Source organism: Hyperoodon ampullatus (assembly GCF_949752795.1).
Source record: "Hyperoodon ampullatus genome assembly, chromosome: 1".
NCBI lineage: Eukaryota > Metazoa > Chordata > Mammalia > Artiodactyla > Ziphiidae > Hyperoodon > Hyperoodon ampullatus.
In genome coordinates this window covers 211,603,337-211,630,714 of record NC_136914.1, presented here as the reverse complement: position 1 = coordinate 211,630,714, position 27,378 = coordinate 211,603,337, and the positions used below count along the sequence as shown (strand labels likewise).

The 27,378-nt window shown below is 43.2% G+C and overlaps 1 protein-coding gene across 2 annotated transcripts; it reads right to left on the bottom strand.

Moving 5' to 3' along the window:
• Window positions 1–862: 862 nt before the first annotated feature.
• On the bottom strand, window positions 863–27,378 carry ACSL5 (acyl-CoA synthetase long chain family member 5; the record flags this gene model as incomplete). Of its 2 annotated transcripts, XM_079713791.1 has the most annotated exons (21): window positions 863–1,088; window positions 2,053–2,199; window positions 2,587–2,658; window positions 3,135–3,236; window positions 3,857–4,000; window positions 5,484–5,600; window positions 5,884–5,972; window positions 6,248–6,320; window positions 9,513–9,608; window positions 10,128–10,262; window positions 11,588–11,722; window positions 12,823–12,900; window positions 13,225–13,298; window positions 14,098–14,149; window positions 14,238–14,270; window positions 15,048–15,226; window positions 16,542–16,641; window positions 18,252–18,353; window positions 18,473–18,537; window positions 23,507–23,612; window positions 27,208–27,378. In XM_079713791.1, 20 exons carry the CDS (start codon window positions 27,361–27,363, stop codon window positions 2,059–2,061), a joined length of 2,049 nt encoding a protein of 682 aa, XP_079569917.1. In that variant the 3' UTR covers window positions 863–1,088; window positions 2,053–2,058. The 2 variants fall into 2 exon arrangements, with proteins under 2 accessions (XP_079569917.1, XP_079569916.1); XM_079713790.1 differs by lacking the exon at window positions 863–1,088 and having other exon boundaries at window positions 1,985–2,199; window positions 27,208–27,363.

The window sequence follows — 27,378 nt, the reverse complement described above, 5'->3', positions numbered from 1 at the left end:
ATGAAGCACAACTCTGCCTCATTCCAGTGAGGGGTAGGGAGGTGGACAGACAGTAAAATATATGTCAGATGGAGTCATATATTATGAAGAAAGCAGGTGGGACAGTCTGATGGAGGTGACATTTAAAGCGGATGAGGGGACAGATCACATGTCTCTGGGAGTATCTGCATTTTAGGCAGAACAACAGGCTGGAATGTGGCTGGCATGTTTGAGGACAGGAAGGCAGCCAGTGTGGTGCAGTTGGAATGAGTGAAGGGGGTGTGCGAGAGGAGGTCAGGGAGAAAGTGGGAGTTAGACATGGAGGGAAGTTAATTCCTGCCTGCCCTTCTGTTTCAAATATCCAAGAATAGACGTTTCCTCAGCTCTTCTGGGCTCAGGGTCTAGAAAGACCATCCAGGAACATTCTCCTTAATTCCGGTGAGAGACCAGAAAGGAACACTGTTCAAGACTACTTGGATGATAAAGGAGAAAGAACACGAATTGTGCTCAGTTGGAGTTAGGGTTCGACTGGTATTTATTTTATTATTCACAGCTGTGGGATAAGAAGGCCTGGTCTTCAACGTAGCTATCAAACCTGGTGGCATTCTAGAATCACCTGGGGACCTTTTAAAAGTCCTGATGCCCAGGCTGTACCCCTGACCATGTTAATCAGAATCCCTTAAGTGTCACGCAGGCCTCAATATCTTTTTAAACTCCCAGGTAATTCTAGTGTGTAGCCAAGTTTGAGAGCCACTAGCTTACATGATTGTTAAGGGGTCCTGTCTGAGGCTGGTTCTCATCACAGTCTGTGGGGAAACACACACCACAGCTTAAGCTATCTGCAGTGGTTTATTCTGAATGCTTAACATTTACAAGTGGAAGCAGCATGTGTTGAAGGGGTGTAAGGTACAGCAGGAACTGAGTCAGGGGAGGAAAGATCAGTCAGTTCCTTCCCAGAAGGTAAGCCTGTTGTGCAGGCTTCATGCTTGCCCATAGGTCTTCATTCCCAGTTCAGGAGGTTGTTACTCAGTGCTTGCTTCATTTACTGGAAAAGTGCACTTGACATGAGTTTCAGCTCCTTCCCCCACAGCTTCCAGCTCAGCAGCAAACTGTCGGGAAGAGGTTCAGTTACCAGGTATACTGCAGAAAACACTTTTAGAACATACTTTTTGGACAAAATTTCATAGGCCCAGTTTTAAATTCTCCCAAGTCAGAGAAACTACAGGGTTTAGGAAATGCTCAGTGATCAAAGTTTTCCCTTCTGGACACAAACTTCAGTGGACACAGAAGTACAAAGAAGAAATTTGTCTCACAGATATGATTAATTAATATTGTGATAGCTGAAAACTCAATGTTAGTGGTTTTGTGGAATGGTTAGAAAACATGAATTATAAACAGCTTTTCAGAACTTAAAGTTCTCTTAATTTGAACACTGGAAGGCCTAAATGTTGAGACTGCCAACAATTTAGGTTTACTAGAAAACACGGAAGAATTCCCAAAGGGTCACTTTGGCCCTTGAACTAGTTATCACTTATAAAGGTTGGAGATCACAAGGAAGGAACAAGATACAAATGGACCTTGAAGAAAGGTATCTTGATAGAAGTAGCCCTAAATGCCAGCAACATTTAAGATGGGAAGGACAAGAGTTATTTAGTTCAAGGCTAAGCTTCCACATGGTAAGTTCTCTCACTTAATATTTTTAAAAAGCCCTGAAACTATGGTTTTTGTTTTTGGTTTTTTTGCGGTACGTGGGCCTCTCACTATTGTGGCCTGTCCCGTTGCGGAGCACAGGCTCCGGACGCGCAGGCTCAGCGGCCATGGCTCACAGGCCCAGCCGCTCCACGGCATGTGGGATCTTCCCAGACCAGGGCACGAACCCGTGTCCCCAGCATCGGCAGGCGGACTCTCAACCACTGGGCCACCTGGGAAGCCCAAAACTATGGTTTTATAATTTAGTAGGTAGCTACAACAACAGACAGGAGGAAAGACAAAAAAAAAATGAATGTAAGATTAGTTTTTAATCCATATTCCCACAAGGCAGGCCACCTCTGAGCCCCTCGCAGCCGTAAGTACCTTAACCTACTCCTGGGTTTTCTCGTACAGACTGTTGATTTGAGTCCGAAAGTATTTGGCAAGCTCTCCCCTCTTTGCTTTCAAGGTTGGTGTCAAGAGCCCATTTTCAATGGAAAATGGCTCTGGATGAAGATAGATGCGTTTGACCTGGAAGAGAAGATGCACACGTACACACGTGTTTAATAGTGATGTGGACCGTTCCGCAGAGCCCTCTAAATGCTACGTGAAGACGCTTAAAGAATATTTCCCCTTATAAAAGTGGCGTTGATGAAGTGGGAGGGTAAAGAGAAAGGTAACACATGCCCATTCTCAGGCACTAATAATTTGGGAAAGATGAGTGGAGAAGGAGGAGGAATAATGAACAGCATGAAGGGGCTGGACAGGTAAATGCAAAGGTCAGTGTCATTAATGGGCTAATAGTACCTCTAAAATCAGTTCCTTGGAAACTGCACTTTTAAATGTTAAACCCCATTATAAATGCGAACTTTAAAACTTTACGACATGAGAGACCAGGATAACACGAGTCGTACATACCTGTTCAAAGGATTTAAGGCCACCTTCTGTCCCGGTTTTATGCAAGTCTCGTAAAATGGCTTCCTTTATAACCTAGGGATGTAAAACATAGCTCAGAGCATGGCTGTTGAAAAAGAGCCTAAAGGAAAGGCTGAGCATGAACCAATTCAAAATGCCTGCTAAGCTCGTCAGGATAAAAGCAGGATATGGGGGTATGTGCAAGCACATGTGATACCTAAATGTTGCTCAAAGAAAGTAAGTCATGGGAAGAAAAAACATCTAAATGGTAGCAGGGGTTTTCTCTGGATGGCATTATTTAATTCCCCATTTTCCAGTTATTTTTTCCACAATGCACATGCTACTATAAAAAGAATAGGGATTTTGGTTGTTGTTTTTAAACTCCCCATCCTCTCTTCCAGTCTAATAAAAAAGCAGTCAGTCCACGCCCAGCAAGGGTCTGTTCTTCCAGAGAGGAGGCTCTAGGAAGCTGTGGGTGCCCAAGCTGGGGAGGCCTCCCCCTCCCACGACGGGCCCATGGGTGGGCATAGGCTTTTCTGAGTGAGACTTACTTGGTTTTGGCACAGTTCTTCAAAAGAGCCCTTCACCCCAAGTTTGGCTGCAAATGAGGGAAGCACATCTGGGTCGGGAACCACCACTCCCACTAGGAATGACTGGAAAGGAAACAGGCATGTGAGCTAGCGCAGCACTGCCCCCCAGTGGGGAAAGAAAGCGTTACCTCAGAATGCATGATTGTTCCCAAGCCCTGAAATTCAGTGCTGGCGTCCTACAGTTTTCTCACCATATATTTCAAACCCTCATGGAACTCTGATCGCATTTTCCCACTCAACATCTCTACAAAACTGTTCTATTCAAACATGAATAGAAGTGGAGCTCAACATTAAGTTTAAAGCATCTCTGGCCTGTCCATATCAATCCTCCCCCACTCCCAAGAAGCTAAGTTCAAGTGCAGTATATATAAGACAGTTTGTGCCAGAAGAACTCCTACTGTAGTGGGAACGAAGTGCACCATGGGGCTCTTCTGGTGAATGGCTACCCTTTAGTATAACTGTTTTAACAGTTCTACTGACTTGTTTACAGAGTCTATCATAGTTTCAAAGAATTTTTTTTCATTTATAGTGCCTTATTTGAGGTTTGGAGTGTGGCTTCATTTCTCTAGTTTTATAAGCTCAGATCTTCTCATCCTAAATCTACCTATACAGATTTCCTTTAGCTATGGAAGTTGGCATGGTCTGTGCCTGAAACTGGCTGCTGTTAAGACAATATATATTACCCATAAGCTTTCCCCATGTACAAAAATTTGCGACACCAGGCTACTCCTGATGTAGATATCTTCTATCTTCTCTGGAGCAATGTATTCTCCTTGGGCCAGCTTGAAAATGTTCTTTTTTCGGTCGATGACCTTCAGAGTTCCATTCTGCAGGAGACAGAGATAACACCATCAGTGTTTCTGAGCCCTATTGAGTGATGTCAGTGAAGAGAGAGGTGAAGTCAGAGGTAATCTTCCTTCTTTAAACTTGACCTCTCCATTGACCTTTGGGCAATCTTTCATTTCTCTTTTTTGGCTTTGGGGAAAGGGGAGGAAGGCAGCTTTCTTCAAAACCTGTCTATACTGCGTGTGTCTTTGAAGAGTCAGTGGGCAGTCTTGGAAAACGTCCCTCGGACCCACTGGCATTGTGTAAATGGCTGCCTCATCCAACGAAGAAATTTTGCAGCTCTGAATTTCCAACAACTTAATTTCCAATTACTCCTTTTCCAGAACTCTCAGGAATAGGGAAGGTGTTATCTTTTTTTAAGACTTTTGAATTAGCTCTCCCCCTCCTTGACTCCCTTTTCTGTATCCCTCCTGTTAGATCCGGGAGCAGGCTATACAGCTCTACTGTGCCACCGCTAATCAAGCAAGTCAGTAATTGCGCTTGTTAGGACAGAAGCAGAGCTGGGGAGGGCTCTCTGACCAGCCACCAGAGGTCATTTGCAGCTTCATTTCTCTGGGCTAATTGGTTTTAGGGATCTGAATTATAGAATTGGGACAAGTGGCAAATACAGTCCACGTGATCACACCCTGAACAGCGCAGCAGACTGAACCAACCTTGGAACCATTAACAAGGCCGACTCAAGAAATTAGCCATCAATTCAGCCTAACAGACATTATCTGAAAGTGATTAATAAGGCTCAGCCCTTTACAACTCCAGTGGGAGGACACATCTGTTGCCTACGTTGTAGGCTTATTAGAACTGAGAACTCTCGTTATACAGAAACAGATCTGTTAGCAAAATACCACTAGACCCAAATCTATGAAATACATCATTAGGACCAGTGTTCTTAGAGATCTGTTGTCAAATATTCCTTGAATATCACTTAAATCTTGAGAATATTGAGCAAGAAGGGAGTTTTAAATCTGGTTACATTCCTGCGCCCCCAGCACATAGTAGACGAAAACCTTCCAGAGAGGAAAGCTCTTGGAATATCCTCCACAGGGGTTTAAGGCTCCATCATTACCATGCCTTAATTTCCTCTCTTAGGAAAACAGAGGGGGTTGACAGAGACTACTTACTGCCAATTGTTAGCAAGCTATGCTTTTAAAAAGTCTCAGTGTCTTCCACCAAGAGAGGCTGTGAAGGTCACCGAGGGGCAAAAACTAGCCTCTGCATCCACCTTGTTTAGAAATCCTGCATCCTTGTTTTGATATGTCTCCATATATAAGTGGAAAGAAACATCCCTTTGAAACTCATAAAAGGCAAACACTATAGGCCCATGGAGTTATCACAGCTTCTTCCTCAATAAAAGTAAAAATCACAACAACAACAACAACAACAAAATAGACTACTACACTCCTTCTTTGGAAAAGTCACCTAATTTTCCTCTGTAGGGACTCCCAGAAGCTTTGAAGCAACACCCACCGGGAGCCAGCGACCAATGTCTCCTGTGTGAAGCCAGCCATCCTTGTCCAAGGCTTCCTCTGTCTTCTGAGGGTCCTTCAGGTATCCCTTGAACACATTGGTACCCTTGATGCAGATCTGCACATAAGATGGTACAAGGTGGTGACAATAGCAAAGGCTGCTGCAAAACACCTACTTTCCTACCACCTTGAATCATTTGATGCTTTCCACTAATGTATGAAGAGCACCAGATTTTAATCCCCATTGTGGGGACTGGAAAGTTAGGCTCAGAGACACTGAATTCCTTGCTAAAATTCTGAATAGAATCAAACACAAACCTGCTCACAATTGTGTGCTTTTTCTGATGCAAACATCCCCACTATGATTGTCTGAAAATGACTGCCCGGCACAGCCTACCCACCTCTCCTTCATTGTTCACTGCAAAGTAGTTCATATCAGCCACATCTTCCAGCTTCACATGATTGCAAGCGATGGGGACTCCAACGTGGCCTAAAACACACCATACTGAATCAGCCAGGATACCGTGAAACGGTGATAATTCCAGCCGTATTTCAGAGATATTTATGGATTGACTCTAAAAGAATAAAACTGAAAAGTCATCTGGCACCAGTGCTGGAGAGCCAAGATAGGAAGCCCTGGACCAAAGCTTAGGTTTGGCATCTGCCACATTCATCCACAGCACTGAGGTTATCTAAACGCCTGCGTCCTAGTTCATCTAGAACTCCCAACCACTGAGCCTCCGGCCCAGTTGACAAAGAACTTACCTGATTGCCAATCCCCAGGTGATGTAATTGTACAGCCAGCAGTGCATTCTGTTTGACCATAAGCTTCATAGACCTGCGCAAACCAAAGAAGGGCTTTGAGACTTACTCAAGATAAAGCAGAAGCTGGCCATGCCCTATGGCAAGACATGAGGAAAGCAAGGTCTCTGAGAGTTGGAGGACACTTAGTGTCCTAATACCTTGAATTTATGCCTGAACTGCTAAATCTTTACAACTGTGGATTCACTCAAAAACCAAAAGGGTCTGGGCTTCCCTGGTGGCGCAGTGGTTGAGAGTCCGCCTGCCGATGCAGGGGACGCGGGTTCGTGCACCAGTCCGGGAAGATCCCACATGCCGCGGAGCGTCTAGGCCCGTGAGCCATGGCCGCTGAGCCTGCGCGTCCGGAGCCTGTGCTCCGCAACGGGACAGGCCACAATAGTGAGAGGGCCGCGTACCGCAAAAAAAAAAAAAAAAACCAAAAGGGTCCAGAAATAGACCAAAGTAATGGAAACATACTATACTTTGGGAAATATGGCATTTCAGGCTGATGGAAAAAAGCAAGTTATTCATTGAGTGATGGGCAACCCAATGGCAACCAGACTTGAACCAAGGCAATGGAGTGCTACTGAAGGAGCTGAAGAAAGTGAGTAGCATTTTTTAAGGGAAATAGCTGTGGTATGGAACAGGGGTTGGCAAACTTTTTGTGTATAGAACCAGATAGTGAATATTTTTGACTTTGTGAGCCACTTGGTCTCTATTTCAACGACTTAACTCTGCCAGTGTAGCACCAAAGCAGCAGTAGACGATATGTAAATAAGTGGGTATGGATGTGTTCCACTGAAATTTTACTTATAAATACAGGCAACGGGCCAGATTTAGCTTGTGCTGCAGTTTACCCACTCCTGGTATAAAGGATAATCTTGACTGGAGAGGGGATGTGGGGACCTAAGAGCATGGGCTGCAGTGGGGCTATGGCCTGTCATAGGCAGAGCTGGTGGAGAAGGAGAGGAAGGCATTTCTGGGAGGGCTGTGGCAATAGGACCTTCTTACCTATTGGTTTTAGGAGCTGAGGGAAAGGAAGGTATTAAGACTCGCCAGGAGGATGCTAGTTTGAAAGACCAGAGGAACTCTGACCTTGGCATCAATTCAGAACCTTTTTTTTTTTTAACATCTTTATTGGAGTATAATTGCTTTACAATGGTGTGTTAGTTTCTGCTGTATAACAAAGTGAATCAGCTATATGTATACATATATCCCCATATCCCCTCCCTCTTGCATCTCCCTCCCACCCTCCCTATCCCATCCCTCTAGGTGGTCACACAGCACCGAGCTGATCTCCCTGTGCAATACAGCTGCTTCCCACTAGCTAGCTATTTTACATTTGGTAGTGTATATATGTCCATGCCACTCTCTCACTTCGTCCCAGCTTACCCTTCCCCCTCTCCGTGTCCTCAAGTCCTTTCTCTACGTCTGCGTCTTTATTCCTGTCCTTCCCCTAGGTTCATCAGAACCCTTTTTTTTTTTTTTAGATTCCATATACATGTGTTAGCATACAGTATTTGTTTTTCTCTTCTAGGCCGTTGTTTCATTCATGTTGTGCATGTTGGCCGAATGAATGAACTACTTAGCCGTTTGTGGAAAAACAAATATGAGACTATATCTGTACTCAAGCCCATTTACTAAATTCCAGGTGGAGCAGAGACTTACCTGGAAAAAAGTAAAACCGTAAGGCTACCAGAAAATCTGGACGAAAACAGATTTATGCAATATTGAGGGTGAGGAGGCCTGTCTAAACAATTACAAAGCCACATAGAAAAGGTGACTGACTACATACACATTTGAAACTTTTATATAGCAATACACAGTGCAAAAAGGTGAGACTAGGAAAAATATTTCTAACACAACAAAGATTGATTTTATGACCATACGAAGAACTCCTAGGAAGCAAGGTGAAAGAGAACCAAATTATCCTTTGCTCATTTTTCTATAAGGAAGTAATCGAGTAATTCATGAAAGAAATACAAGTGCCCATAAGCAGTAGAAAAGATGTTTAGTGTTAATAAAAGAAACAAAGTTGCAATAAGATTTTTCATGTATCTCATTGGCTAAGATTTAAATGACTGAAAAAGCACTAGCAAGAATATGGGGATATCAGGACTTGTGCATTATTTGCATTAATGCATAAAAAAGACAAGACCTTTCTGGAGGGAAGTGTGAAAATCTACATTAACATGTAAAAAACCCATATACTTTGACCCAATAATCCCCACTCGTAAGGATTTATCCTAAATTGATAATTGCATAAATATACACAAGTATCCTTATCGCTTGATTATAATAACAAAACAAAAAGTGGTAAGCAACTCTAGTGTCCATCAATAGGAGATTACTTATTTGGGTACGTTCAATAAACTATTACAAAACCATTAAAATGATGTTTATTTGACAAGGAGCAATGTTAATGAGGCACTGTTTAATAAGTATTTTAGAACACTGATGCTGGTTTTGTTTGTTTGTTTGTTTGTTTTGCGGTACACGGGCCTCTCACTGCCGTGGCCTCTCCCGTTGCGGAGCACAGGCTCCGGACGCGCAGGCTCAGCGGCCTTGGCTCACGGGCCCAGCCTCTCCGCAGCACGTGGGATCTTCCCGGACCGGGGCACGAACCCGTGTCCCCTGCATCGGCAGGCGGACTCTCAACCACTGCGCCACCAGGGAAGCCCACTGATGCTGTTTTTTAAAGGTTATACTCCATTTATAGTTATAAAATATTGGATATATTCCCTGTGTTGTACAATATATCCTTGTAGCTTACCTTATACCTAATAGTTTGTACCTCTTATTCCCCTACCCTTATCTTGCCCCTCCCCCCTCCCCACTGGTAAGCACTAGTTTGTTCTCTATATCTGTGAGTCTGCTTCTTTTTTTGTTATATTGACTAGTTTGTTGTATTTTTTCAGATCCCACGTGTAAGTGATATCACACAGTATTTGTGTTTCTCTGATTTATTTCACTTAGCATAATGCACTCCAAGTCCATTCATGTTGCTGCAAATGGCAAAATTTTGTTAGTACTGATGCCATTTGTGTAAAGGTTTCTGTACACAGGTGCATTCAGAGGTGACTGGAAGGGTATTTTCACTTGATTTTGAGATTTTGGCTGACTTTCTCTGTGGTACTTTTCGTCTGTGTTTTCATTTTTATTTAAATAGTGAGCTTTATTTGTGCAAAAGTGAAATAAGCTATCATCAGAAAAAAGGTGCTTGGCTTACCGGACATCCCATTGCTGCCCGGAGGAACGTCAAGACGGGAGAGGAGATGGGGGCAGCTCCGGTGACCATGAAACGAACCTTCCCGCCCAGGCTTTCCTGTTTAATAGACACAAAAGACCTGCTGAAGACTATTCCCTTTGCTTCAGTTTCCTGTGTTGCAAAATGGGTAGGACAGCCTACCTACCTGGTGTTGTCATGAGAATTAAACTCGTTAATTTACGGAGCACTTAGAATAGGGTCCAGCATTGTAGAAAAGAACTTACAATGTTAGCCATTACTGTCACCACCATCCATAGCTGGGACCAGACCTGCAATTTTTTTGTTTTCCTCAGATAATTTGTATTCTTGGGCCCTTCACATTACCTACAACCTCAACAGACCACCTAAGAGAATGAGAGTGCTAGAACCTAAGAAAAATCCACTTTCTGCTTTTTGACCAAATCCCTTTAGTGACAAAGTTGTCCAGGAGAGATCTCAAAAGGTGAGTGAACACAGAAAGTGCAAAAGGCTCTCCAGTTAAAGAGATGCTTGACCATCAAAGGAAAAGCAGAGTGTGCTGAGTCAGTGGGCAGCCCAGATACTTACCTGGCTCCATCCATAATCTACCCAACGTACCTGGATCTTTGCAAACACGAGCTTGTCCCAGAAACTGTTGCGTCTGATGATACCCTTTTTCACTTCACTGAATTTACTGGCAACAGCCAAGTTCAACAAGAACTTCTTCAAGGGTGTCTTGGCTTCATTTTGTACCTGCAGAGTGACAGCTCCTCTTAGTTGGAAACCTATTGGAGATACTCACCAAGGCCATTCATCAGTGAGCAAGACATAGTGCCTCCAAGCTTCAGAAGAGAGAGGCTCTTATTCATGCACTGGTGTGCTGAATAATGATGAGCCCACACTAAGAAAGAAGTGGGGCTTCCCTGGTGGCGCAGTGGTTGAGAGTCCGCCTGCCGATGCAGGGGACACGGGTTCGTGCCCCAGCCCGGGAAGATCCCACATGCCGTGGAGCGGCTGGGCCCGTGAGCCATGGCCGCTGAGCCTGCACATCTAGAGCCTGTGCTTCACAACGGGAGACGGCACGACAGTGAGAGGCCCGCGTACCGTAAAAAAATAAATAAATAAATAAAAGAAATAAGCGAACTTAGTACATACACACAGAGCTCCAGCTCCTCCAGATTCCTTGTCCTTAGCAAACAACCTTGACAACTCAGATAGCATGTCCTCAAAAGGTAGTCAGCATCTATCTATAGTAAAGTTACCTGGGAGTACTGATTAAACAGCTGATTGGGTACCACTGTTAGGACTTTTGATTCAGTATCATATGTATGTATGTAGTATCATAACATTACAAAGAAAACATCCCACTGGCCATTTTTGAAGATCACTGGGGTACCAGTTCATTATTTTGAAGACTGATAAAGGAAAAAATCAAATAATTTTCATGCCTTTATGGAAGAATCTCAGCTAATGAAGGCAAGAGAAATGCTTGGATTAGAAAAATCACCATTTTGCCAACCTTAATGAAGAACAGAGCAGTGATCAATGACAGCTAAAACTGCTATGTGGCAGTGGGATTCTGGCCCGACTCCTTATTAGATCTGACCCTGGGCAAGTTATTTAACCTCCAAGGTTCAGTCTCCTCATCTGTAAGGGATTATAAGTGTTGGCATGATTTCCTGGGCTTTTGTAGAAATTAAATGATGGAACGCATATGAAATATTTACCGTGGGGCCTGGCACCTCAGCAAGAAGCACACTAAACCAGTAAGTGTTATGAAATCAGAGTAACAATTTACCAGTAAGTCAGCTGAATTTTGAGGGGCTCCCCAACTCTGAATTAATCTCTTTCTCCAGATCACATCCAAGTAATCTCATCCAGAGGAAAGGGAGTTTCACCTGTTATGGTTTTTCATGGCTGCACTTGTACATGTGGCTATAAGTGGATGCTGGTAGGGGTTGGGGGTAGAAGTGGAGCACGTTTCTTAGTAACATAGAGTTCCTAAGAGCTTTAGTCAGGCCTAAGCCCCAGACAGCTCCGGCAGCTCACGGCCAGCCCAACAGAAGCAAGGTTAGCACCTTATCATAGACCCTGTTAAGGAGTCGGGGAACCGCGGGAAAGACGGTGGGCTTCAGGGTCTTCATGTCATCAGGCAGCAGCCGAATATCTCCTTGGAAGAATCCAACTCTGGCTCCACAAGAGTACACAACAGCCTAAAAACAAAACCAAAGAGCAGAGCTCAGAGCCAAAGGACCACTTTGGGTGGGGCCTGTATGGAACAGAATTGAGGATGTCCATGGGCACTTTTCTCTGGACAGGACGCCCGACCCCTGAAGTTTCATGTACCCAGAACTCTGAGACCCTACCCCCTAGGCAAGATGGAAACTCACTTCTGCTGAGGTGGCGGGACAGGTAAGACAGATTGTGAGACTGAAGGCCCAGCCCTACTCTGCCCACAGCTCTGGGTGAGGGTCTAAGGCATCATCCTTTGTAAGAGACCATTCGTTATGTAGCACTAAGAAAAAACACTGCCACTCAAACTAGAACATGCTTACAATTGTAAGACCATCTCAGTTTCAGAAATGATAAAATGTGAAAAAATATGCTTATTAGAATTGATATTTTATTAATCAGATATCAACACTTTAGCCCAAGGAACTGAATCTTCCATTTTGGCATTTCATGTATCAACAGATAAGCTGGTTGAAGAGGTATTTAAGCATGGATCAGAGAGAGGATTTTCCAACCCTAATAACACCAGTGTTTTTGCTTTCGGTTCTCAAATCAGCCTCAGAGTAGCCTAAAAGCTTGGCGTCCACTCACAGAAGGCCAGCTCTCCCCGCCAGTTGCTGCGCAGTCCTCAACAGCTCCACCTTAAACACTCTGGACACCTTACCTGGATCAAAGGCTCCTTCTCCACCCCTCTGTGGGGAATTCCTTTTCTCTAACCCTAGGTCTTCAAAAATTCTAACCCAAATAAAAGAAAAAAGAAAAAACAATGCCTCGTATCCCTGCTCAGAATTGAGGGTAGATGGTAAGCTCCCGGCTATGAGCTCCCTGGACTTGCAGGCACCCTGTGTGAAGGCGGGAGGAAGCATTTGCTCCGTGGGACACACACAGACTCAACAGATGAAGGCTCTGCAGCAGGTATGGGGTGATGCCAAGATTAGGACTCAGCCATGCCAACTCCCTGCCCTGTCCTTCACGTTAGAGAAAAGATTGTAAATGTTGCAGAGCTGCCTTTGGAATAAACGTGGGACTAGCAAGTCAGGACCCTCTTTTCACATACCTGCTAGGAATATAGGATCCTTACCTGTACAACCCTCTCAAACATATGAGCCAAGGGGAGGTAGGATATGGTCACGTCCTCAGAACTGGGCTCAAAAGTATACTATGGATCAGGAAATGGAAAGGAGACGACATTGGATTAATGCCAACTTTCTCTTCCAAAGAAGATTTAAACACTTCTTCTTTCTAGGACCGCTGCATACAGTTGTACAGGTGTGCACTGTGCAACTCTAAGGGGTGCCCTAACTGCACTGAGTGCAGAGATCTGCAGTGACCCTAAAAGAGCAAAACTCTAGACAAAGATGCACCAGTATTTGTCCACACGCAGGCCTTCAACCTGTTTCTTCCCCCTCTGCCTCCTCTAACTTTAAAATCTTATGACAGATTCCCATTTTAACGAGGGCCTCCTTTTCAATTGACCACTGACCTCCACACATTTGAGAAAAGCAGCAGCATTTGAAACGATATTTTCATGGGTTAACATGGCTCCTTTGGGGTCACCTGTAGGAAACAAGAGGTGGAAAGACCTGTTAAATGGCTAATAGGTAGCCTTTGGCATTGAAATGAGAAGCTACATGCGATTGGTTCTGTTCCAGGGAGCCGAGAGCTCCTCCTGTCACTGTTTTTTTTATGAACAGTGTATGACTCGGCTTATGAATGATTGATGCCTCCAGAGATTCTACTTCTGACCGCAGCCTTAGCCTTGTGCTACCACACAGGGCATAGCCACAGTCACCGACAGCAACACAGTCAAAGAGAAAATCCCAAGTAACCCGCCCCCCTCCCCGTGCTGTTTTCATGTTGAAGACTTCAGATCTAACAACAATACCTAGCCATCACTTTATAAACTGGGCACAGTGGAATGGATATAACTTCTAGATCATCATGGATCACGTTAAAATGTATTGAGTTCTAATAGCTAGATAATTACATACAGGGGAGAAAGAGGACACGGAGTGATCTGTGTAGAACTACCACTGGGCTATCTTGATTGAGTGAAACCACTCCAGTGATGTCAACTTGAGAGAGTCTGGGCTGGGGGAGAAAGTTGACTTTCCGATGCCACCTTTAAGAGCCCTGAATTCCATAGCATGTAAACACCTCCCACTGTGTTCAGTGACATTTATTTGCTTATGCATAGGTTTCTCTATGCAGGCATCTGTACTCAGCAATCTTAGATTATAAGCCCCTATGGATAGGGCTTATTGTAGGGTATTTTTACCAGCCCACTAGTGGTCAGTGGCTCAAGCCATGTTTTTGGCTGACCAGGGGCCTCTGGGGCAACTTTCTGGGCACTGACCTGTGGTCCCACTGGTGAAGCAAATGATGCTCAGATCTTCTGGTGCAGGAGGCTGGAGGAGAAAGCACAAGGGCTTAGTCTACCGTGAGCTTTGAAAGTTGAATATGGAAAGACTCAAATTTGGGCAGAAGAAAACTTACCACGGGTTTTTTGAAGTTCTCTTTGCCTAAATTCTGCATGAACAGGAAACCAAGAAAGAAAGACATTAGTTGAGTTGGGAAGACTTAGGACAAATACAGCCCTCCCTTTCCCTTTTGCTTGAGAACACCTCTGTGGGAATACAACCAAAATTCCAACCTGGATCAGGCCCAGAAGGCAACATTCAGGTACAATGGAAGCCTTGGGGTAGAGTATAAGTTTTCTCTAGAATATCAACTCAAGAGGGCCGATCCCAAATGTCCAAACTTCTCATCAGACTCCTATGGTTCAGTCTTCTAGGACCACTGCTAAATCGTTTTGAATAAAATGAACAGTTAACATTTCAAGGCTTACTACACTTTATATTACTGTCCTGAGCACTTTATATTCTCTCATATAACTCTTTACAACTCCTCTGTGAGGTAAGGACTATTTCATCCTCATTTTACAGAGGGGGAAAGGAAGATGTGGAGCAACTGGCCCAAGGTCACCTAACTAATGGATGTGGAGCTGGAACGTGAACCTAGGAAGCCTGGCTCCAGGATCCTATCTTTAACTGCCCCCTAGCCTCTGCATTTATAAATCCTCTACTTGGAAGTCTGTGCACACTGACCACAGACCTTCCTCACCCACTGGCATGGTTTCTGAGTGGTCTTGGGGAAATGATTCCCAAAGCTTCACAGCATGAGTGTAATTTACTCTTCTCCTTCCACCCTGGAGAACAACAGCTTGCTCCCTTGTACAGAAGTCCTGCAAGTTGCCCACAGCATCAGACCAGCCTTCCAGCTGTGAGCTGACTTTCAGACCCATACCTCAGCATCAAGCAGGGATAAGATCTCAACTCCACATTTCTCCCCTCTCTTCTTCAGGTCGTCCTCAAAGGGATCCATGAGGATGATCAATTTCAGGCCCGGGGTGAGGCCTTTTTCCACATTGCTAATCAGGGCCAATGCCTTTTGGGGCGTATCACAGATCACCGTGGCGATATCAGCTGAAAGCAGAAATAGGGCAGGGGGTTACCCTCCTGCTTTGCTGTGTACCAGACTGTCTTGCAAAGAGGAAGAGATTCTTGAAAATTTCAAAGCTACTGGGTCCCCAAAGGAGATGATGTCTGTAAATCAGATTTGTAATGTATAAAATCGGAAACATTCCACTGATTAATAAATACGCTTAATTGAAACAGAATCACTTAATTTCCTTGCATGTGCTTAACAGTTTATAGTTTCTAGAGGAGCCACAAAATTCCTTCTGCTTAAGAATATGGACAACGTGTATGAATCATGTAGATATGGTCCTGCCAGTGTGTTTTACCTGGGGGAGAGGGGAGGAGGAATTAGAAGGCAGAGGAGGAGGCAAGTGGGATTTTAGCAGACAAGCATTTATGATTTTTACTGTTAGCATTTGCTTTGATACTTGTTTACACAAATAGAAACCTTCTGATTATGTCTATAGTTCAAATGGATCTACTCACTTAATCTACTAGTTCTGGGACAGAAAGTAACATCTAGTATATGTCTTATTTGCCCATTGAACTTGAACGTGTTTCTCTAACAGTGGTAATTTGGTCCACAGACTCAGCATGGACATTGGTACATGCTGGTGAGCTATACTGACTTTGATTTATAAGAATAGGAAATTAAACTAGTAGTTTCATAGTGATACAGTCAATTAAAAAGTTATTCACTAACTCTGTGGCCTTTCATCCAGGGTGGCCAGCAAAAATAGTCTTATTGCTAAACTATATTGTCATACTACACTACCTTGAAGCATTTCATTGAACCTTCTATCTGATTATATCCCTGCCTCGTGGGCTTTTTGTAACTTCCCTCTAAATTATATCATAGGTACTACAGGACAAGAGAGACTTGAGCATTTTTCTGGTCACAGTATTCTAAGTCTGTTAACAATAGCAGATAATGAGGAATTACTCAGCATCAAGAAAGAATCAAGTTAAAATGTAATAGCAACAGGAATAAAGACGCAGATGTAGAGAATGGACTTGAGGACATGGGGAGGGGGAAGGGTAAGCTGGGACGAAGTGAGAGAGTGGCATGGACATATATACACTACCAAGTGTAGCTAGTGGGAAGCAGCCGCATCGCACAGGGAGGTCAGCTCAGTGCTTTGTGACCACCTAGAGGGGTGGGATAGGGAGGGTGGGAGGGAGACACAAGAGGGAGGAGATATGGGGATATATGTATACATATAGCTCATTCACTTTGTTATACAGCAGAAACTAACACACCATTGTAAAGCAATTATACTCCAATAAAGATGTTAAAAAAACTGTAATAGCAAAGTTTTACCCTTGTTGACAATGTATATGATGGCGTCTTCTCCCAAGGTGTCATACAGGGGGACAGCTACCATGGAGTACGTGTAACAAGCAAACTCAGAGATGACCCACTGTATGGAGAGAAGTTCAAATAAGGAATAGCTTATGCTTTGAAAAGGAAATGTACTAATTCAGTCATTTAGTCAACAAATGCTTATTTGGTGGCTCTGGTTTAAAAAAAATCACCTTTTTTGTGATGCCCTAGGGACTGCCATGGCTGATGCTATAAAATATAATTAAATAAAGAAGATAAGATAGGTGCAGAAACAACTATAAAACAAAGGGAGAGTGTAATAAGTTCTATCCATAAGTGTTATGGAAAGCATTAGGGAGTCTTGAGGTAGAGTCACACTCAGGGGTGGGGTAGGCTATCTCGGACTGCTTTGGGAAAAGTGATGGAAATTGGGCAGGGCTTTGAAGGACAGGTAGGATTTGGTCATGGAGATGGAGGCAGAGAAGGTATTCAAGGAAGAAGGAAGTGAATGAACAAAGATAGGACTGCATGACATCACTAAGTACACATCAGAAAGCATAAAAAGTGACAGGAAATGAATTGGAAAGGTGGGCCGGAATCTGCTAATGGTGGACCTTGAAGGTCAGCCTAGGCATTATGAACTGAACTGTGTTCCCCCTAAAATTCATGTTGAAGCCCTAACCCCATTGCAATTGTTTTTGTAGACAGCTCCTTTAAGGAGGTAACTAAGGTTAAATGAGGTCATAAGGATGGGGCCCTGATCCAATATAACTGTTGTCCTTATAAGAAGAGAAAGAAACACAGGGGATGGCAGAGAAAAGGTCATGTGAGGACACAGCAAGAAGGCAGCCGTCTGCAAGCCAAGAAGAGAGGCCTCAGGAGAAACCAAACCTGCTGACACCTTGATCTTGAACTTCCAAGCTCAGGACTGTGAGAAAATTAATTTCTGTTGTTTAAGTCACCAATCTGTGATATTTTGTTATGGAAGCCCTCGTAGATTAAGATACTAGGTTTGGTGTTAAGTTCCTGAACTAGAGTCAAGGATACCTCTTCTTATTGAGGCTGGGTGTAATGAAGATGAAGTATGTAGATGCACCTAAAAGTGCAGCCAGGGCCCTCTTGGATTTTTAGTTAAGCAACTGGCTCGGGTGAGCACATGTCATCCAACTCTTCTGAGACATACAAAGGCTTTCTCTGAGGATATTGGGTTTAATGACTTAACTTGAACTTGAAGATAAGCTTAATTCCAATCATCTTAATGTCTAAAGCCTTTTTTCAACTCATTGTGGAAAGATGGCTACAGCTGGTCTCAGTAGCAATGGATGCCTTGGTTGCTAGTTCACGTACAATGTGCAAGTTCCAATTCTAGTACAAACTCATCCCTTTCCACATCATCCTCAAGCTCTTACTTGCCAGTCCTTCATAGCTTCCTTATTTTCTTCATACAACAGACTGACTTAAAATGACACATAATGGGAGACATGTAAGAGAAGTCCAGCCACCTAGCAAATAGCACTAGACATTCAACCAGGATTAAAGAGGTCCTGCACTGTAACTTTTAAGTGGAACAATATTCAAAGAATCTGAGGTCTATAAACAGCTTTGATAAGTCATCAGCAAGTGTCAGAGTGCTGGATTTGGGGTAGGGTTTAAAGTCTTTAGACTTAGCCCTGACTCATTTCCTTGAGTTAATTTCAGCATGGTTACCTCTGGCCTATTCTGAGCAAAGATGCCAACAAAGTATTCTTGTGATGGCTTATATCCTTTCTGCAAGAGACAGGAGCCCAGGTACTCTGCTCGATCAGACACCTACAAGTGAGAGAGGTAAAGAGAGAGAAAAAAAAGCAGTCAAGACCCAAAAGAGATCATATTAGCTCAAGATACCACACAAGCAAAAGAATTTATCCAAAATCATGGGCCTGACTTACCTGTTTGTAGGACAGCCATCTGTAGGGCTGGTTTGGTTTTCTATATCCCAAGCAAGGCCCATTGTCTAAAAACATAACATTAAATGAAAATCAGCTCCAGTTGCAAATTCTTGGACCAGAGAAGGTTAAAGAAGGTTAGGAAGAGACAAGACACAAAGGATAAATCCAGTAAAGATGCGAGCTTCTCTTATGTGCCAAGGAAATTCAAACGCAGTAAGTACTCAGTTCTCAAAGGCAGAGGGAGCCTTGCAAACTACATTTGAAACACTTGGGAAATGCTACAAAACAAGGGTGGTTCCATGTTGGAATGTGTGACCTCCATGGTAACAGGCATTTGGGGAAAGCCATGAGTATGGACTAGCCCACATGACGTGAACAAACAAAAGCCCACAAGTAAACACTAATAGACTATATTGGATAAGCTTGGATTGAGCTTCCCTACAATGAAAGAAATATATGTTCATAAAAATTTAGAAAAAAATCAAAATACAAGTCATCAATAATCTCATCACATAAACACCATTATTAAGGCTGATATTTTCTTTCATACTTCCTTTGATAGTTCTACAGCGTTATATTCATTCCACATGTATATTTTGGTATCCTGCTTCCTTCCCCCATTTGATATAAATATTCCCCTGTTATTATTTCTTCTCTGTAGAGGTTTCAATGGCCAAGTAATGAAGGGTTCTACTGTATAGCTGAATTTATCTCATTATGGGCATTGAGATTGTTTCCAAGATTGACACCTCAATCTTGGTAATGGTAATGGTATGATGCATATTTTCCAACTGATCATTTCAAAGTTAGAAATTTTTCTTAGAATAGAGTATTTTAAATGAAATAACTGTGTTGGGAAGGATGGCAGCAGCTGGGAGTGAGGATGGTTGGTCAGACGGCTCAGGTTTTTGATACCTGGCACCACATTGCTTGGTGAAGCAGCTGTGACAATTTGCTTTTCTCCAACCAGCAATATATCAAGTCATAGACACTAAATAGTCTCTTTTTAATATGTCTTCTGGTTAAATAGCTTTTAAAAGTTATTGCTTTAGGGACTTCCCTGGAGGTGCAGTGGTAAAGAATCTGTCCTGCAATGCAGGGGATGTGGGTTCGATCCCTAGTCAGAGAACTAAGATCCCACATGCCGTGGGGCAACTAAGCCCGTGTGCCACAACTAGAGAGCCCACGCGCCCTGGAGCCCATGCACTGCAACTAGAGAAGAGAAAACCCGCACAACTAGAGAAACGCCCATGCGCCACAATGAAAAGAGCCCATGGGCCACAACTAAGACCCGAAGCAGCCAAAAATAAATAAATAAATGAATAAAATAAAAAAAATTTTAGAAAGCTATTGCTTTAGTCTAGGTTTCTTTAACAGCTATTAAAGTGGGACCTTTTCCCTCATTTGTTAAGTTTTATCTGGTAATGTACTTTGCCGGTTTGTATGAGCGTGTCTTCTGAGATACTGAGACTCATAAAGAACTGCAAGAACACACACACATATGAGTACATACAGGAGCACACATGTACACACACATTGGCCATCAATATTTTTACAACTTACATTTATTGTCTTACATTTGACAACAGAAGAATTACACTTCTGAGCATTGAAACTACTCAGCCTTATTTAAAATTACAATAAGTCTGGGAACATCCACTTACTAGAGTAAATAGTAATTGCAGCCACAGAAGCCACGAAAGTCATGGTATTTGTTAGGCTAAGGAACAACTCTAACTGGCCGAGAAGACCCCACATCTAAGCCAGAATGAGACTGAGTTATAAATAGAAAAGCAGAAGAGAAGGAAATTTTACATAGAGGATTTAGCCAAATTGCCAAGAGGAATTCTGGTCTAGCCAAGAGGAAGCATTCAAAGAGAAGGTTACTAGGAATTCAGAGGTAAATAAGTGAACTTCCAGACTAAGTGACAGAGGAAAAAGGAAAGAAAGCAGGAAAGAGATAGCCACTCTGATTAAAGAGATATTAAAAAAAAAAAAGAATGTGGAGACTGTCCACAGGAAACATTAGTTCTTTTTCTTTCTGCTGAAACAGCTGCATGAACGCTCAAGAAGTCGAGTCTCAGACTGAGACTTTCCCTGAAGCCAGGCAAGTCCTGTTTAGAGTTCACAGCCACTGCTCCAGCCTAGAGTGTGTGCCACTGGTGCTCTACCAATGGGAGTGTTTGTACTGACATTAATCACCAGTGATAAGTACCATTTATGGTACCTAGCTTACTCTGTGCTAGGCATTTTAACTCATTGGGTCTTCCCAATTACTACTGTTCTCCCCATGGTACCAAGAATCATGAAGGGCTAGACAGCTTCAAGCTCACTCAGTAAGTGGCAGAGCTGATGAAGGTGGGAAAAACTATACTGCATCTCCTTAGCACTTCCCTGTTGATGAAAATACTAGCAGAGGCCCATGACTAAGGAACAAGTCGACTAACTGGCCCAAAGGGGCACCCAACTGGGGTTTCATTAAACTCTGTGCCCTAATCAGCTTCAGTCTGATTAGCCAAAGTCCTGACCAGGCAACAGCCTAGCCTTTGATTAACTTAAGCAACTTAGGTCTTCTGTTCTAAGATGTGGCCATCTAAAAAGAATCCACCCTTTAACAACTTCTCAGCAAAACTGGGTCCCAAAGCTGGGTAGAGTTGAAACTCTGGCATGCAGAATCCCTGGAAGGCTTTGTTAAAAACTCATATTCTTAGGTCAAACTATCTGGAATTCTAATTCAGTAAAACACAGTGGAGGGCTTCTCTGGTGGCACAGTGGTTGAGAATCCGCCTGCCAATGCAGGGGACACGGGTCCGATCCCTGGTCCAGGAAGATCTCACATGCCGCGGAGCAACTAAGTCCGTGTGCCACAACTACTGAGCCTGCGTGCCACAACTACTGAAGCCCGCGTGCCTACAGCCCGTGCTCCACAACAAGAGAAGCCACCGTAATGAGAAGCCTGTGCAACGAACAGTAGCCCCTGCTCGCCCCAACTAGAGAAAGCCCACGCTCAGCAACGAACACCCAACACAGCCAAAAATAAATAAATAAAATTAAATTAAAAAAAACAACAAGGTGGAGCCAGAGGATCTATATTTTAAACATTATCTGCAGGTGATTCTCAACATGGATCATCTACTGGCTAGGGGTTAAAGATAGAGGTTAGGGCTGATGTATTCAATCCCAGTTGTAAACAGACATGTCATTTTCCTATGGAAATAGCCAGGTTGGATTTTTCAAGCCTACTTACATGAGAAGCCATTTTAACTTTACCTGTTTAGTTTTAATTGAGTATTGAAATAAAATTTCTAAATGAAGCAGTGTTATGTGTCACATATTACATGCTCAATGACTTGTTTCTAGTTACAATAACAACACATGCTCAGTGAAGAAAACTTCAAAAAATGGAAAATCCCAAAGGAAACTCTATTGTATTAGCTGTATACTATCTTAAGTTGTCATATAAATAAAACTAATGGTTGCATTGGTTTGTGTTTGTTATTTGCCTGGAAGTCTAAATCAGTACTAATTTGGAGCCAGAAATAGTAAGTACAGTCCCCTTTAGAGACTTCAGATAGAAGTTTCCTTTACAAAAACCTTTCATTGTCTGGAGGTGCAACAACTTTTATAAAACACTTAAGAGCTGACGTAAAACAGAATAATCTAGCCAGACAGACAGATTTAGATTTCAGTATCAGTGTCAACATTTTCTAGCTCTGTCTCCTTTGAAATGTTCCTGAATCTCAGAGTCTCTGTTTCCTTGCTTTAAAGAATGGGGGTGAGGGACTTCCCTGGTGGCGCAGTGGTTAAGAATCTGCCTGCCAATGCAGGGGACATGGATTCCATCCCTGGTCCAGGAAGATCCCACATGCCACGGAGCAACTACGCCCCTGCGCCACAACTACTTAGTCCGTGCGCCACAACTACTGAAGCCTGCACGCCTACAGCCTGTGCTCCGCAACAAGAGAAGCCACTACAATGAGAAGCCCGTGCACCACAACAAAGAGTAGCCCCCCCTCGCTGCAACTAGAGAAAGCCCGCGCGCAGCAGCAAAGACCCAACGCAGCCAAAAGAAACCAAAAAAACCAAGCAAACGACGATGTCGTAACTAAGATGAGACGCAGCCAAAACAAACAAACAAATAAATAAATATTTAAAAAATAAAAATAAATAAAAATGGGGTGATAGCAACTAATCCCTGTGATGTAGGGAAGATAAAGTAGATGATATCCATGCAATACAATAGGCTGGTTAGCACTCGACTATTAAATATTGTCGTAGTCATAATTAAAAGGCAGAAGGGAAGGGATGAGAAGAAGTCACAGAGGTAAACCTCCACCTGGACTGAATATCACCCAAAGGAAAAAAGTTATAGGGAGAGTTATCAGCCAGTTGATTTTGAAAGGAAACTAGTGTACCTAGCATCATGTTCAATGATACAAGATAGAATTACTGAGCCTTGATATTTTCCAAAGGACCCTACCAAAGGTCATGTGGTGATGTTTCTAAGAAAGTCCAAAAGATAATTACCTTCTGTGATACTATGGGCAGCAGCATGGGCCAGCAGTATGGCACTGGGGCCAAGGGCAAGGTAAGAAGTCAGGAGGCCTGAATACTAATTCTGGCTCAGATTCTATAACGCAGGGAATTGCATTTATGAAAAGCATGTTCCTAAACAAACATAATGTACTACTGAATTAATCAAAATACTTTGCTACTGTTAACTCTTTAACAACAACTTGGCCAGGAAGTTCTCCTTGTGTTAAGTGAGAAACAGATTCAGAGAGGCAAAGTGGTTTATGTAAAGTCGCACAGCTGGAAATAGAAGAACTGGGTTTCAAACCCAAGTCTGTCCTACTAGACAGTTTACAGCACCCATCCTGATACTGTGCTCACATCCCCCCCACGCTGTATTTGTGATTCTTCTTGGACCACCACATTTAAACAGCTAGAGTTTTAGAAGTGAGACTGGGAAGGAGAGGTAGGGAACAGGACCCCACCTTGGTCTTACAGGCAAGGTGAGACGTCCAGGCTTACCAGACACAGCAATTCCTCTTTGGAAAACTTCATACATCGTCTTGGCATCTGAGAAGTAGTAACGTATTAGGCCATTGTCCTGGCAAGGACCCCTCCGTGCTCCTCCCTAAGACACAAGACCAAGTTTAGGTTAAGACTGAGTCTTTCCCCACCCTTTCCAAACCCTTATGGATTGAACTGAAAAGAACATAAACACTGACTATTGAGGTCACAGCGATGACCCTTTTAGTACTCAATCAATCAATGTTTTAAATCTCAAAATTGTGATGTCTTCATATCAGAGAAATCCAGAGATTGTCACAGTTATGTTTTTGGCAATCTCCCCCCACCTCCCTAGGAATACACTCATGTGCGTGCACACACACACACACACACACACACAAAAGAGATAATATTATAGTTATATCGTTTTTTAAAAATCACTTTAAGTTTAAACATCTATCAAATGCATACTATGTTCCAGTCACTGGGCAACTACTGTAGATGCAAAGTGAGTTAAGACAAAATTACTGCCCATGAGCACCCCATAAACGAGAGTTTTTGGAGCTGGGGTAGGGCGAGAAGGGAAAAACATGCAAATATAATACTGTGATGTACATGCTGTAATAATTGTTTTGGGAGATGAATGAAGTGAACAATTCTGTATCAAGTAGAAAGGCTACAGAGAAGAAATAATATTTCAATAGAGACTTTGAAGATAAGTAAGCGTTTACCAAAATGATGTGGTTTCATAGAGCAGAGGGAAAGGAGGATAATTCAAAGTGAAGGAATAGCCTGAATAAAGGCACAGAGCAAGCAACAAGGATTTACTGTATAGCACAGGGAGTTATACAGTGTCTTACAATAACCTATAATGGAATATCATCTACAAAAAAAAACAAAAAACACTATGCTGTACACCTGAAACTAACACAGTATTATAAATCAACTATACTTCAACTAAAATGAAAAAAAGCAGGTCCAGAGGCAAGAAAGCACACTGAAGATTCTGGTGGGCAGCTCGAGAACAGGGTATCTGAGAAAGAGGGAGTACCTAGGGATTTGTCTAGAAATGTCAGCGGAACTACAGGGTCAGGCCCTGATTTAGATCCCGGAGCTGCAGTAAGAGCTATAGGCATGGTTCAACCCCCATGAAAGTTAGTTTAGAGAAGCATAGGCATCAATTAAATAAGCATTCAAAACTGGAAATGACTACCAAGATAAGGGCTATAAAAGTACCAGGTAATCCATGAGGCTATAACAAGAGATCTGACTTAATCTGGAGCATCAGGAGATTTCCATCAGATGTCACATTAAGCCAAGACATCAGAAATAAAGTTCTTTTGGGACTTCCCTGGTGATGCAGTGGTTAAGAATCTGCCTGCCAATGCAGGGCCCACGGGTTCGAGCCCTGATCTGGGAAGATCCCACATGCCACGTAGCAACTAAGCCCATGCGCCACAACTACTGACCCTGTGCCCTAGAGCCCGCATGCCACAACTACTGAGCCCACACACCTAGAGCCTGTGCTCCGCAACAAGAGATGCCACCGCAATGAGAAGCCCGCGCATCACAACGAAGAGTAGCCCCCGCTCGCTGCAACTAGAGAAAGCCCGCGCACACCAACGAAGACCCAATGCAGCCAAAAACAACCATTAAAAAATATAAATTAAAAAAAAAAGAAAAAGAAAAAAATTGGGCTTCCCTGGTGGCGCAGTGGTTGAGAGTCCGCCTGCCGGTGCAGGGGACACGGGTTTGTGCCCCGGTCCGGGAAGATCCCACATGCCATGGAGCAGCTAGGTCCGTGAGCCATGGCCACTGAGCCTGCACGTCCGGAGCCTGTGCTCCGCAACGGGAGAGGCCACAAGAGTGAGAGGTCCACATACCACAAAAAAAAAAAGAAAAGAAATGAAGTTCTTTCTCTAGAAAAGAAAGATGGGGTCTTGCTGTCTACTTACATAGATGGACTGAGGAAGAAGGAAGAATGAAAGATGATTCAACTCAACTTTAGGCAACTGGGTAAGAAGAGATGCATTTAACTGAGATAGAGCAGGAAGGGAAGCAGGAAAGGGTGCATGCGTGCGTGTGTGTGTGTGTGTGTGTGTGTGTGTGTGTGTAAGGGAGAAGACATGCAGTACAAAGATGTGTGGAGCCTGAGGTACCTGAGTGTCACTGAGATGGACTGGAACTCACAGGCGAGGTCAGAAGTAGAAAGTCAGATTTGGGCGTCATAGACTTTTAGGTACATATTCATGTCATAGAAGAGGAGGGGTTTTCTCAAAAGAAGTGAGGACTGAAAGCAGGGATTGGCAGACTATAATCTGGGCCCAAACATAGCTTGTCACTGTTAAAATAAAATTTTATTGGAGCACAGTCATGCGCATTCAGTTACATATTTTCTGTGCTTTCACGCTATAACGGCAGAGTTGAGTAGTTGCAACACAACCCACGTGGTCTGCAAAGCCTAAACTCTTCACTGTCTGGCCTTCACAGAACATGTTTGCCAACCCCTGCTTTAGAGGAATCAAGAGATGGTGAGACCGACACTGTAAGATGAGGAGAGGAAAGAACTTAAGTGACAAAGAAAGAAATCTTTCTTTCTTAGGAAGAAATCTCATTGAAGGATACGATGAAAGGCAAAAGTAGAAGTTTTAGGAAAGAAGAAGTGTCAAGTCAATTGAAAGGAAGAGGCTGAAGAATCACTGAATTAAGAAGTTAGATTCTGAGTGATGCAGAGAAGTCTGGGGAGATGGTAGTGATAAAGGTCAGATCTCAGTGAGTTGAAGTTCAGAAGAGGGAATCAACAAATGGACCGCTCTTAAAGACTCCGGGGGAAAAGGGAGGATTGAAAAGAGATGGTGGCCTGAGGCAGCAGGATCAGCAGGACAGGAAGATGCTGCTAAAAATCTTCCAAATAAAAGGGAGGTGGGCGGAGAGTGGAGGAAACTTGGAGTAAGATTCCCGAGTAGAAGAACAGAGTTTGTAAAAAGATCAGAAGGGGTTAGCTTTACAAAGGAACAGGAATGCTTTTTTCTCTGAAAAGGGTTGAAGAATGAAAAATCATGAGAGAAAATTCTTGGAGCTTTCCCTTAGCTTAGAGATATAGGAGGCGGTGTGATTTGCTGCAAAGTCAGGGAATTGAGGGGGAAAGCCCAGTTCAATGTCTGTCGTTTTAAGAGGGAACATTAACTCAAAGCTGGTATTTAACTCAATAACTTCTTTACTATTCTCAGACACTGGGTGTCTTGATGAAAATGTTCTCCTGTCCCCAAAGTACTGACTCCCTCATCTAGATCGTGGGTCAGCAAACTTTTTCTGTAAAGGGCTTTGTAAATGCTTTAGGCTTTGTGGAACACATATGATCTATCACTCTTTTTAATTTTTTTTACATATCCCTTGAAAAATATAAAAAACATTCTTAGCTTGCTACTCACACAGAAAAGGGTGGATTTTGCCTGCAGGCTGTAGTTTGCCAACCCCAGATCTAGATTACTGGCATCATAAAACCAGTAAAAGCTGTGATTTCATTTTTATTACAAAGGAAAATATGCCATGACTAGAAAATTTGACTTATAGATTTTGGGTTGTTTTGCTAATCAAAAAGGCGTATTTTCCCATACTACACCCCCGCCCCCAAGTCTCCTTCACTAGTGATCCTCAGGTCTTGAATTAGTTTGTGCTCCATCAAGTTTGACAAACTAAAAAGGTGCTGGGTAAGTTACCTCGAGTCCCACCGACTGCTTGTTCAGATCAACAAGAGGCAACACGGGGTGAGGTCTGTTAATCAGCCACAGGAATATGGCGGCTCCAAAGGTCAGGATGCAGATCAGTGCAGGAGTTGGAAGTGGGGAAAACAAGAAGTTAAAGATAAAAAGCATCTTTGTGAATAGCAG